Genomic DNA, 12,851 nt, shown 5'->3' with positions numbered 1-12,851 from the left:
TGAAAATTCCCGGTGGATTTAAAATGCCTAACGTACATAATTCAAAGTCTCGGAAAATGTTTTCAATCAAATTGCAAAGATCTTTGTATGGTCTAAAGAAATCAGGACGTATGTGGTATAATCGTCTTAGTGAGTATTTATTAATGGAAGGTTATATAAATGATGCCATTTGTCCATGTGTTTTTATAAAGAAAACAACATCGGAATTTGTTGTACTTGCCGTATATGTTAATGACATAAACCTTATTGGAACTCCTATAGAACTCCAAAAGGCAATTGATTATTTAAAGAAAGAATTCGAGATGAAAGATCTCGGAAAGACAAAATTATGTCTCGGTTTGCAAATTGAACATATGGCGAACGGAATTTTTGTTCATCAATCTACCTACATAGAAAAGGTATTGAAACAGTTTTACATGGATGGAGCACATCCATTAAGTAATCCGATGGTTGTTCGATCACTTGATGTGAATAAGGATCCATTCCGACCTCAAGAAGAGAATGAAGAGCTACTTGGTCCTGAAGTACCATATCTTAGTGCAATTGGTGCACTAATGTATCTTGCTAATACTACAAGGCCTGACATAACTTTTTTAGTTAATGTCTTAGCAAGATATAGCTCTGCTCCCACGAGGAGACATTGGAATGGAATCAAACACATATTCCGGTATCTAAAAGGGACTACCGATACGGGCTTATTTTACGGCAATAATTGTAGTTCCGATCTTGTTGGTTATGCCGATGTTGGTTATTTATATGACCCACACAAGGCTCGATCTCAAACAGGCTATATGTTTACATGTGGAGGCACTGCCATATCTTGGCGATCGACTAAGCAATCAATTGTGGCTACTTCATCTAATCATGCTGAGATAATTGCTATTCATGAAGCAAATCGAGAATGTGTGTGGTTGAGGTCTATAATACATCTTATTCGAGACAAATGTGGTTTGAAATGTGACAAATTACCCACGATTTTGTATGAAGACAATGCAGCATGCATAGCCCAATTGAAGAGAGGATTCATAAAAGGAGATAGGACAAAGCACATTTCACCAAAGTTATTTTGCACACATCATCTTCAAAAGAATGCTGATATCAATGTGCAATAAATTCGTTCAAGTGATAATATGGCTGATTTGTTCACAAAATCTCTACCGACATCAACCTTCAAGAAGCTAGTGCACAAGATTGGGATGCAAAGGCTCAAGGATGTGAATTGATGCTCTCATTAGGGAGAGTTTAATACGTGTTGTATTCTTTTTTCCTTATAAGATTTTGTCCCACTGGGTTTTCCTTGCAAGGTTTTTAATGAGGCAACCAAAAGGCGTATTGTTAGATATGTGTACTCTTTTTCCTTTACTAGATTTTTTTTCCATTGGATTTTATTTTAGTTAAGGTTTTAACGAGGCACATTACTTATTGAGTAGACATTCAAGGGGTAGTGTTATAAATAAAATCGTAATTATAGTGAATTTTTTTTTTTTTGAGAGTTTTACTTTGTGGCAAAGTCATTTCTCCCCTATAAATAGAGGGATCTTAGCCCATTGTAAATCATCCCAAAATTCAATAAGAATTACTCTCTCTTTCTCTGCAGTATTATTCTTCTACTTTTATTATTCTATTACAGAAATATATTTGAAGTTTCTTCCATCGCTTATAGATTGAAAACGTTTCCCTTTTGGTACATTAATTCATACTCCAAATTATTTGCTCCGACTAATATTAGGCATTATGAGAAATCTTTAAAACACTAAAAAATTTGATCAAATTTTCAATATACATGTGATGAAATTTGTATCATTTCATATTAAACATTCTTCAAAAAAAATATTTTGGACCTCTCCAATTAAATACCAAAAAATATTATTCAAAAAAAAAAGGATAAAAGTTTGACTTGAAGAGGGCACGTCAGAAATGGGAGGAGACGATAAGATAGGCGGAAACACATGAACAAACGTGTAGGATGGGCCCTACCTTAACGCTTTTTCTCAACATAACCAATCCCCAAATAAAGATGCCAATGTTTTGGGACCCACCAAAAAAATTAGTGTACGCAATTTTTAGATAAGAAACAAAAAAGTAATACTCCTAATTAATTCTAATCATAGAAACAGAAAAACCGAATATACTTTACTCTAAGTTTCAAATATCCGTTTCTGATTAATAACTTCCCCATATTATAGTATGAAAATTACTTAAGCATAGTAATATTCCACATCATTAATTCTTTCCCACATTTTCCTAACCATTCATATCCTTTCAAAATTCATTTCTAAGTTGAACTCTTCTTCTTATTATTATCTCAACAATCTTTGATCATTTGGGAAAGAAAAAAAATGGATCTTTTTCAAGAATTCTTTGTAACTGCTATGGCAGCTCTTGTATTTTCTTGCATAATTGTGAAATTTATTTCACTTGCAGTGTTAAACAATGAAAAGATTGACAAAGAGAAAACTGTTGTTGAAGAAGCCAAGATTACAAAAGGGTTGGTTGTCAAGAGTAGAAAAAGCAAGAAAAGAGTCAAATTTGTTGAAAAAGAAGTTGTTAAAAATGTTGATCATATTGAATTAATGGCATGTAAAGTTGGAGGTGTAGTTGATCAGTCTGAAAATGGTGGAGAAAAGAAAGTAGATTCAGAGGAAGTGTTTGTTGAGGAAAAAAATGAGGATATTTTAAAGAAAAGTGATGAATTTAAGGGAGAAAAGATTGTTGAAAATGTTGGAGTGATTGAAAATGAGAAGAGAGATGGTGATGATGATTGGGAGGGAATTGAGAGAAGTGAATTAGAGGAAGAATTTGTTAAAGCTGTAAACTTTGTGGATATGGGAAAAGGGAAGGAGAATTTAGGGAGTGAATTGATGATGCAGTTGTTTGGACTTCAGAAAATTGCAATGGAAGGACCTTGTTATGAGCCTCAACCAATGGCATTGAAAGTCTTTGCTCGCGCCAAATGGTATTGATCTTTTACTCTGAACAATATGAGCTTTAGCAAATTGTTGGAACTCTAGTTCAGTTGCATAAGTTTTTCAATTGTTTGTTGATTTGCTTGAATGAAAAAAGTAAAGTTTGTGTAGCAAGTGCTTGCATTGGTCGAGTGAGGTTTCGACTTTAGAGATCATTGGATGAATAGAACCAAAGGAATGCTGCTAAAAATGGGGATGATAAATCATCAACTCACATATAGTTCTATAGACAGAAAGTGTAATCAATCACAATTCGATTCCTTGAATCTATTACCTAATGTAGTTTTTCCCTTGCATAGTAGCATTTCTTCTTTGCTTTTTTTTAATGAATCTCTTGTGTCTAAGATAGTTTGACTTAAAACTAGTAGATTTGTATAGCCTGAATTTCATAGTGAGATTTAGAGGAAGGAGGCAGGAAACTGAGGATGATAAGTAACACGGTTATATCATAAGAAAATTGTGTTAGAATAAGATACCTAGAGTAAATAGAATAAGAAGTAAAGGACAGACCTTCAAACTACTTTCAGGGTGTAGTTTGATAGCTAGTTATACAACAGGAATGAAAGCTGCTATCTGTAAGTGATGGAGGACAATAATTCCATTGTGCAAGGAATGCATGGCAAAGAACGGGAAGCATGAATCCGGAGGTGGCTATGGAGCAGTATATTAAGCTTTTGTCAGACCATGTTCCCGGATGGACGCATCATAATAAGGTTGTAAATTTTCCCTTAAGTTCTTTCTTTTGGATATATTACTCATAGATTTTCATGAACTGTCACTGCAGAAGTGAAATGCTCACTCCTAATGGTTTGCTATGCAGGAGGCTAGTGAAGTAGGGTCTTCGGAAACTAAAGTGCCTGGAGATCAAGATTCCGCTCAAGATTCTTTTAATGATATAAGCAAAGATGAAAGGTAGTTCTAAAACCCTTTCCTCATTATGTCCTCCGTGATTTTCAATAGTTCATTTTGTTTCTGTCGACTCTTGATTATTTTTGCTCATCTTGCCTTCTTCACTAGCTTTTGCATGTATTTACAGGACACAGGAAATGAACCATGCTGCAGAGGGAGTTGATTTTGCTGGAGGTGAAAAGGTGATTGATATTCTTTTATAACTCATTTTTATTCTGTAGTGCTGCATAATTTGTTAAAGCGATTAAATTCTGAAGCTTTCTAGCTGTGGTGTTCACTTGTTTAAGGAATCCAAAGGAGCTATGTTCCATGCTGTTGAAACTTGGCCCTCAACCCTGCTGTAGATTGAATATTTAAACTTAAAAAACTAGTGAAAATATTTAAAAAAGAAAAATCACTCTACATGACCAAACTTTTCTTGGATTATTGCAAGTTTTACTATGTAAATTGTCACTTCTAGGATACTGACTAGTCTGGGTTTAAAAAATATTTGCTGTTGTTAAATGCCGGATTCTGTGAAGTTTCTTCTTGTCCTTCTCACAGTTTTCTTTCAGTAGTTAAAAGTTAAATTGCCTTGTTAGCCTTTATTATTGAATTTTCAAATGCTAGAAGGCTGCAGACTTCCAATTTGCAGTCTTCACTCAAATATCCTGTTAGGACAATGTAATAGCCCAGCCTGCTAGTGATATTGTCCGCTCTGGCCTAGGCCCTTACGGGTTTAAAACGCGTCACTAGAGTCTAAGGCTTGTTAACTTATATACCCAGCATCCCTCTTGTGTTTTTGTCGATGTGGGACTCTGTCTAAAGTCTGGGATGTTACAGAGAAACCTAGTCCAAGTTTTTGAGATTTGTCCTCTTGTTTATGAGGAACTTTAATCAGTCATACTTTATTCAATGTTTGGGGCTTTAATTGCATCTCAAAGAATATCAATCCAGAACATTCTGTCTACTTGAGGCTGTGTTGTCTTAAGCTCATCACGAAAAATTACATTAGTGTAGACTGTTGTTGGATTCTTGCAACAATATGCCTTATCTCACAAATCGTATCACTTCGCGCCGTTAAATCAGTGCTTAAGCCAGTGTACAGTAGACTGGTATCCATTTTCAACCATGGTCTATGCTTCCTCTCCTTGAGTGGTTATTTACACTTGAATGTTGTCCATCTTCAACTCTGGCCTGATATTCGAAGCTTTTTGGAATATATGACAGCTCAAAAGAGTTGCTTCATTTTTCATTTTCATTCAGGCCCGGTACATGGAGTTGTTTGAAAATTAAATAACTTTATAAATTGGCTCCTTTTCATCTATAATGGCTTCATCTGTTAAATTACTGGTAACTGTAGGAACCGACTATGTAAATTATTCATCTTTACTGTCAGATCAAAAATCCATCCGTTTATATCTTGAATTGCTGATAAGAAACTCATACAAGTACCTGAGAGAAAACATGAAATCCTGTTTTTGCTTTTGTATCTTGGTTGGCTGAGGAAGGAGAATGCTTGACTATGTGATCGCAATGTCTCTCGTTATCTTTCTGGATGAATATTTTCGCGACTTCCATCTTTTATACCATTTTTTTTTTCAATTTTTAGTGTTTCATAATCTCCATCAAAATCAGTCTGTAACGGAAAAGTGGTAATAGATTTGGGAAAAAGGGAAATAGAGAGAAAGACCAGAATCTAGAAAGCCAATTTACTATCCACCATGATTCGAAAGATAAGTTCATTAGAAAACTAAGTAGCTCTAAAGTATGAGAACAAAATTTTTGTCCAGCAAAATTCAGTTTTCCTCTGAAACAGACATATATGCTTTGCAAGATAATGCCTATACAAAGGGTAGGGATAGAACTTTGATCCAAACTGGTGTATATAGGACTTCCCCTGAATGCTCGAGTTAAATCTTAAATGTGAAGCTGATGAACGGGAGAATGTGGTTAATACTTAACACAACTGATAGCTGCGACGGCTAGTGATAGGACAATGATGCTAATGTTCTCAAAGTTTTAAAGGTGGCTTCAAAATCTGATCAAGGAAGTGTCGGGGGTGTAAATGTCGTGGGGACTATGATGCATGCAGACTTTATTAAAAGAAATTAAAAGCTTTGTTTCGTGCAGAAGATATATATCGATCTGCTCTTTCTCTAAGATTGGACATCGGTTCTTTTCACAATTATAAAATATGTGAGCTAATGTTATTTTGTATGTATCCTAATGCTTTTAAAAGTTAGTTCTTTAGTAACTCAGATGTCGTCTTTCGATATTATTAGGCATGTAGAATATGTTCTGTTTGAAGAAATTGGTAGCTAGTTGCAGCAGTTAAAACTGCTTTATAGCTGTTGTCATATGTTCCTTTCAGGATAAAGAATGAGAAGAACTCAAACAGCAGGTGTACTGCAATTACTGCTTCAAGATTTTGAGGTCTTTGCAGTTCATAACACAACTTGGTTCGCTCCCTAATGTTTCCTTATTGGATTATGCATCTACATTGCATATGTAAATAGCTATTTCCACTGAATAAAAATGACACTGTATTTAGATAAACAATGATCTCTTTGTTTCAGTGGCTTTTTATTATATGAAGTAAATAAGAATCTCTTTGGTTTTTATTATTATACCCTTTTTGGTTCTGGACCTGCTTTGCTGCTTACATAGCTTAAAAGGTAAACTAGTTGTACAACATTGTCCTTATTTTTACTTAAGAAATCTCTAATGTAGTTAATTAACACTAGCATACTACTACATTAGTTCCTACCTGCAGCCACTAGCGGAAACTTAGACTGCCCGCCACCACCATAACCTGGATATCCGCCACCATTTCCTCCACCAAAGCCACCACCATTACCATTTCCGCCACCAAAACCACCGCCAAATCCACCTTCATTACCGCTACCTCCACCATAAGGACTACCTTGGCCATTGCCTGATCCTCCACCCATCCCACAGTTACCATTTCCACCACCAGCGCCATAGCCTAAACCACCACCTCCTCCTATCCCTTCACCAACACCTCCACATCCGCCCCCATTATTGCCTCCAAAACCATATCCTAACCCTCCCCTACCACCTCCGCCTCCACCAATGCCACCTCCAATACCTTTCCCATAACCACCTGTTGTAAGTACTACATTGGCAGCCTTATCCATTCTATTAGTCTGAGAAGTTAAAAACTTCCCTTCTCGGATTGATTCAACCTGAACACACCCATAAAGCCCAACACATAGCAAACTCAAGAAACTGAGACTCCATACGAAGACTTTGCCCTCTCCCATATTGCTTCTCTTATGTTTATTTGCACAACAATTTTGATTGTGAATAAGGTCACTTAACAAGAAAAAATTGAAGTATGAGGAAGCTATATTAAAAAGGCCTTTTGGAGAAATAGAAAAACATAAAGAATACAGTGCATTAGTTATGCAAAGAACTTAGGGTGAGGATAGAAAAGAAAGTAGATATTGTTGGCTTTTGTTGGTGGCTGCTCTCTTCACTAAGATATAAATATGCAGATAAGTATGAGAAATCTGTGCAAGCATTTGAGTATGATGGAGAATAGGTAATCAAGCCAATTTGCATGATTTATGATCATTGATAATTGCATGATGCAGTTCAAGACTGCAAATTTTACGTGGAAGAAAGTGGGGGAAACATGAATCTCTATCAGCTCCTTCCCCTGTATCAAGTTAAAAATCATTCAAAAAGTAAATACTTATATTAACATCATATCAAATATTGCAAAGGAGCGGTGGCCGGTGAGTACATAGCATTTCGAACTCAATCGGTTTAAAATCTTGAATCTGCCTCTGATGATCATCACTCTAGGCTTCAAAAAAGTTGGCTCAATGAGCTAGCCCATAAGTCAACATATTGACTTACCAAGAACTGTTGAACATACACTGTTTTGGGTAGGTCCCTACTTTTTATCTATTACATCACCTTAGTAAACATCGAATTGTTGCATTTAAAAGTCAAAAAAAGAATGTGTATAGTACTATCTCTGAGTTGAGCTAATCACAATGTGTACACGGAAGATATTCCAAAGTACGTATTAATACTGGATTTCTATGTTAGTTGAGATAGTTGACAGAAAGAAATTTGAGACCCAGCATGTAGTGCTCAGCTCACATCATAAGATGTTCACAACACGCTTTTTCAGCAATTAATTATGACCTACAAATTGGACAAAGAAATGACCAATGAACTTCCCTACCAAACTCAACCACATTCCATTTAATTACGTGGACCATTTTGATGTCTCAGCGACTCAGCCTATTAATTCAAGTGAAAATACTTATTAACAGTGCTTAAACCCCATAAATTCTACATAAAATGTACAACCTTTTGGGTTTTTTTGTGTGTGTGGTTTGGGTTTGGGGGGGGCAGCATTCGTCATTGACGTCGAATGTCACATGAGCCTGACCGACCCAAAGGGCACGATCAAGTCCAAGATAATAGGCTTTTATCAGACTGAACTATTTACATAGGTTTGTTTTTTGCTCGATCAGCGAGAAAAAAGTGTACTACTATTTTAAAGCTTTTAAAGTTTATATACGGTCAAAATCATATGCCTCCGATTTATAAACTCGAGGGTCCGTCTTAAGCCCGAGTCCGGGCAAAGTCGAGTTCGAGCCCGGCGGACCAGACTCGAGCTCGAAGACAGAGTGCAATGCCCGGATAGGAGTTCGAGGAATACCGAGGCCAAGTGTGCTCGACCCCGAAATAGTACCGTTATGGATTTGTAACAGAATGAGCTAGTTTCCTGCCACGTCCCCAAAATCATGGCGCAAATCCCGGAATATGATACTACGATTCCGTACTAGGCGGTTAGACAGCTGTATCAGGAATATTCCCTACTGTAAATAGAAATATTCCATATTTAGGATTCCCCTATTATATAAAGGGGGGCCCCAATCATTTGTAATACACAATCACTGAAAAAAGAATATACTCTCTACTTTTTGTTTATTGTTCATCTGCATTGTCCTTTAGCTTTGTTGTCTTGCTTTACTTTTCTTACTTTATTGCTCTTAGCCCATCTCGAGGTCATTACTGTCAAGTAACATTGGTTTGATTCACTTATCTTTTTCATTTCTACTTCATATTCCTTAACTATATTGGTATTGAACTAAATGGCATATCTTTAAAACCACAAATTAAATTTAATTGTTATTCGTATTTTTGAGGTAAACAAAGTTATATGCACTTGAGGCTGAGAGTAGATTAATCAAATTCCAAACGTATGACCAATCAGATTCAGAAACATATTTTTGTTTGGCAGTTGTCACTGTTAAAGTTGAAAACGAGAGTGATTACAACATGAAAATGATATATGTAATATATATAGCATATGGTTATAATAATCCAACGAATTGAAGCTGGGCTCAGCAGTTCACCAATTGTTATCAATCTCATTATTGCTGGCAATTAGTATCACGATTTATTGTAAAGCAACTTAATTCTCATAATTTCTAAAAATGGTCGGCCATCTTTAGAAGTTTAAAAAAAAAAAAGAGAAAAATTTACTAATAACGTTACAAGACTGAAACTTTATAAAATTGGAGGAATTTTCATAAAGTACTACCGTTTCGAGCCAAATTACCATACCTAATTATAGTTTTCCTAATTATCATTCGTAGCTACTGTTTAATTCTTACCCTCTTGTATCACTTATATTCAGACAAGCAACGAATACAGTATGTTTCAACTGTATTCATCTGCGCAACGAATATAACCAAGCCGAAATACAAAAATACAGAAAAATAAAATGTTTTAAAGCTACGAGAGCTAGTTGCTCTCATATTTCAGTTGAAAACAATTGATCTCTTGTTTCAGTACTACAGGTGGATTTGTTATAAATATAACTACAAATAATAATTATCTGAAATTATAGTTACGAATGGTAAATATAGTCTATATGTTTGTTGTCTCGTGTAACTTTTTCATAAAATGATGAGCTAAGTTTTGTGTACTAACAATACATAATATTCTCTTACACCATCAAATCTATATATAAATATAAAGTTGGGGAATAGAAAAGGTAACGTGGCATACTTCTTTAACCAATATGATAGCTTATCTTTTTCTCAGATTTTGAACTTTTTTCTTATTTTCTGTCAAAAAAAATGCAAAAAATCTCTTTGTCATTCTTACTCCTTTTATTGCTATTCATCAAATCTATTTCATCTCTCTTTCTTCCGTTTTCTTTATGCTCATTATTACTCTATTTACTCCCTTTCTTCAAATTCATCTTTTCCTTACTTCTCTTCCGTTTTCTCCCCCTCATTATTACTGCATTTATTTCTTTTCCTCAAATCCCTGTATCCATTTTCTTAGAATATTTTTTTATTTGGCTTTATAAAATCCAAAGCCCTAAGGGCAGGCATAAGACTGAGAAGAAACCAGTGTTGGGAAACCCTCCGATGATAAAACTATGGCGGAGAAAAAGCCAAAGGCTTGAAGATGCATCTCAAAGATTATTTTTTGGTGCTGCCATCAGCTTTTTGCCTTCTCCCCTCATTTTACCTTTTTTTTTTTTTTTGCTTTTAACATTTTTCTTTTTCTATTTTCATTGATGTTAGTTGGAAGTATTGCCCTTTGTGTTTGAGGCCTTTTTCTCCTCGAATTGTTGAAAATTGAAATATTTATTGTGCTTAGCATGTTAGTCTCTGGTGTTATACTTATTGTAATTTCATTGCTTAAATTTTATGTTTGGTTGTCTTTGAAGGTTAATTTTGTTGGCATTTTGGATTATTTTTGATTTTTGAAGTATATTGTTAGTAGCTGTTTTTGAAATTTGGGATTTTTGAGCGGAGTTTTGGTTATGCTGAATTTGCTTGTGAGAAAATAAAAACACGCTTCACATACAAGTCTAATTCCACAAGAAATAGAAAAGAATATTAAGTAGTTTATTAGTTTTCTCCCTTTCCCATCTCTTTTCTTGCTTGATTTTTCAGTTAGTAAACGAAGTTTTTGTCTCTACAAAATAAATTCGAGTAATGCATAGTTTATAGTAATACCTTGGCGGGTTCATGCAGTAATATTATGATGAATGAATAGAATGTGAAGAATTTAAAATATATTTATCATACACTTCTATTAGTACTAGCTACAAGGCAGAAAAAGTTTAGTTATTATCATAATAAAGTGGTAAAATTTTAACTTTTTGATTGACTGAACGCAGAAAACCTTCCACTGGCAGGCGATCGTGTTTTTCACATGACTCCCAAGAGCTCTTATCGACGGAGTCGTTTGGCACCTCGATGTCGACTCATCACATCCTGGGGTTGAAGAAGAGCCTCTGACGCCCCACACCATTGCTACAGGAGGGGGCTTGCCCATCAGCCTACTTTGCCAAGAGGTGGCAAATTGATGAAAGATTGGTCTGGAAGGATCCAAAACGTGATTAAGGCGTATGAGGAGTGTATAACAACTAGGGGGTGGGGAGCTGAAAAAATGGAAATAAAGAATAGCACAAAGGTGAAATTAAAAACTACAACATGAACTTTTTTTTTTAATTTGATTCAGTCTTAACATAGAAACTTGGCATTGTTTGTTCTTTTATTCTTTTTTACTTTGAATTTTGTTTTCCTTTAAAAAATTGAAAACTTGAGATAACGAAATCACATCTTATATTACGCTTATAAAAATTAGATTTCAAATAAAAAAAAGAAATTTGAAAGTACAACATGAATTTTTTTAGTTCAATTCTGTCTTTAAACACGAAAAGTTGGCATTGTTTGTTCTTATATTTTTTTCCTACTTTGATTAATTCGTTTTTCTACTTCGATTAGTTTCGTTTTTCTTTTATACATCTTATATTGTATGTATAAAAATTGGATTTCAAATAAAAAGAAGAAAATCAAATAACAAGATGTCCATTAAAAATTCATTTACTCAAAAGCATATAAATTAATTTATACATCGGAATTACTATTTGAGAAAATTTAACCAAATATATCTGCTACAATGTAATATAATAAAAATATTATTATACTATTTATAAAGTTACTAGAAATGGTTAATGCAGTTCTAAAACTAGTGGAAAATAATTAACTTTGCCTTCTATTGTCCTAGAAGAACTAAAGTAAATATTAATTGAAACCTAATCCCTTTTACTTGAGAACATTTCTTAGAACAAATTATGAGGAAAATATTCAAAATAAATTCACTATTAAATGAGATGTAATATTACTAGAAACTCTACTTTTCTTTCCGCTCACTAAACTTTTGATTTTCCCCTAATACGTGATAACCATTTTTGGGGTAACTAACCCTTTTTTTTTATTTTCTTTTCAATCAATAAATTTTTTACTTTTTTCGTTGTTGTTATATTCAAGGACTCAATGTAAACTTAAGACTTCCGAAGAGACGTCACTGTCAAGCGCATTTGATGGTAACTTTGAAGTACTGAATGGTGATATAGTGTGACATGAAATAGTTTTATTCGAATTATATAGTAAATTCTCATTCAACAAGCTTTAGAAGCAAATATATTTGTGCCTTTTCTTTCATTGTTCTACTTGGCTAAATTATTATCGGTATGCTATTAGTAGCCTGATTTATATAAATAAGAATGTAATTCTGGTATTAGTAGCCTGATTTATACAAATAAGAATGTAATTCACCATTTCTCATGATTCTTCATTTTTTCAACAAAATTCACACAAAAAAAATTATTTTTGTAATGTCATTTGTGTCCTTCCAGAAAATCGCGCGAAGCGCGGATTAATTTACTAGTTAAGTTATCATAACCGTTCCGTTTATAACAAACATAATTTGATAATCCAAAATATAAAGTAGATAACTTGCTAGTAACAGGTTAAATTAAAATCACTCTGTCAGCATATATATAATATAATATAATTCCCATGCAGATAAACTGACTCCTCATTAGTTATTATAGCCGCAACACTAACCATAAGTTCAATGAACCAAGTTGATAGAATTACTCCAAAACGAACATACAAGATGATGATTTCCACTCGA

At 34.2% G+C, this 12,851-nt stretch overlaps 2 protein-coding genes and 1 long non-coding RNA gene across 3 annotated transcripts; 2 read left to right on the top strand and 1 right to left on the bottom strand.

The window, feature by feature from the left end:
• The first annotated feature begins 2,127 nt into the window (after positions 1–2,127).
• On the top strand, positions 2,128–6,484 carry LOC109215479 (acyl-CoA-binding domain-containing protein 3-like). Its single transcript, XM_019379552.1, has 5 exons — positions 2,128–2,956; positions 3,577–3,679; positions 3,787–3,878; positions 4,003–4,057; positions 6,229–6,484. Exons 1-5 carry the CDS (start codon positions 2,340–2,342, stop codon positions 6,238–6,240), a joined length of 879 nt encoding a protein of 292 aa, XP_019235097.1. The 5' UTR covers positions 2,128–2,339; the 3' UTR covers positions 6,241–6,484.
• A 129-nt stretch (positions 6,485–6,613) lies between these two features.
• On the bottom strand, positions 6,614–7,141 carry LOC109215475 (glycine-rich cell wall structural protein-like). The gene has a single exon (XM_019379548.1). It carries the CDS (start codon positions 7,139–7,141, stop codon positions 6,614–6,616), a length of 528 nt encoding a protein of 175 aa, XP_019235093.1.
• Positions 7,142–10,002: 2,861 nt separating this feature from the next.
• Positions 10,003–11,143, top strand: LOC109215476. The gene is made up of 2 exons (XR_002066356.1): positions 10,003–10,349; positions 11,047–11,143. It is a non-coding gene; the product is annotated as an uncharacterized LOC109215476 (long non-coding RNA).
• Positions 11,144–12,851: the final 1,708 nt, after the last annotated feature.

Source organism: Nicotiana attenuata, unplaced genomic scaffold, assembly GCF_001879085.1.
Source record: "Nicotiana attenuata strain UT unplaced genomic scaffold, NIATTr2, whole genome shotgun sequence".
NCBI lineage: Eukaryota > Viridiplantae > Streptophyta > Magnoliopsida > Solanales > Solanaceae > Nicotiana > Nicotiana attenuata.
This window is presented reverse-complemented; position numbering and strand designations above follow the sequence as displayed.

Excerpts from the sequence above, each read along its gene's own strand:
- LOC109215475 (XM_019379548.1), bottom strand. The coding sequence starts at position 7,141 with ATGGGAGAGGGCAAAGTCTTCGTATGGAGTCTCAGTTTCTTGAGTTTG.
- LOC109215479 (XM_019379552.1), top strand. The coding sequence starts at position 2,340 with ATGGATCTTTTTCAAGAATTCTTTGTAACTGCTATGGCAGCTCTTGTA. Across the intron at positions 2,957-3,576 it reads GTCTTTGCTCGCGCCAAATG|GAATGCATGGCAAAGAACGG; the intron begins GTATTGATCTTT and ends CCATTGTGCAAG. Across the intron at positions 3,879-4,002 it reads GATATAAGCAAAGATGAAAG|GACACAGGAAATGAACCATG; the intron begins GTAGTTCTAAAA and ends ATGTATTTACAG.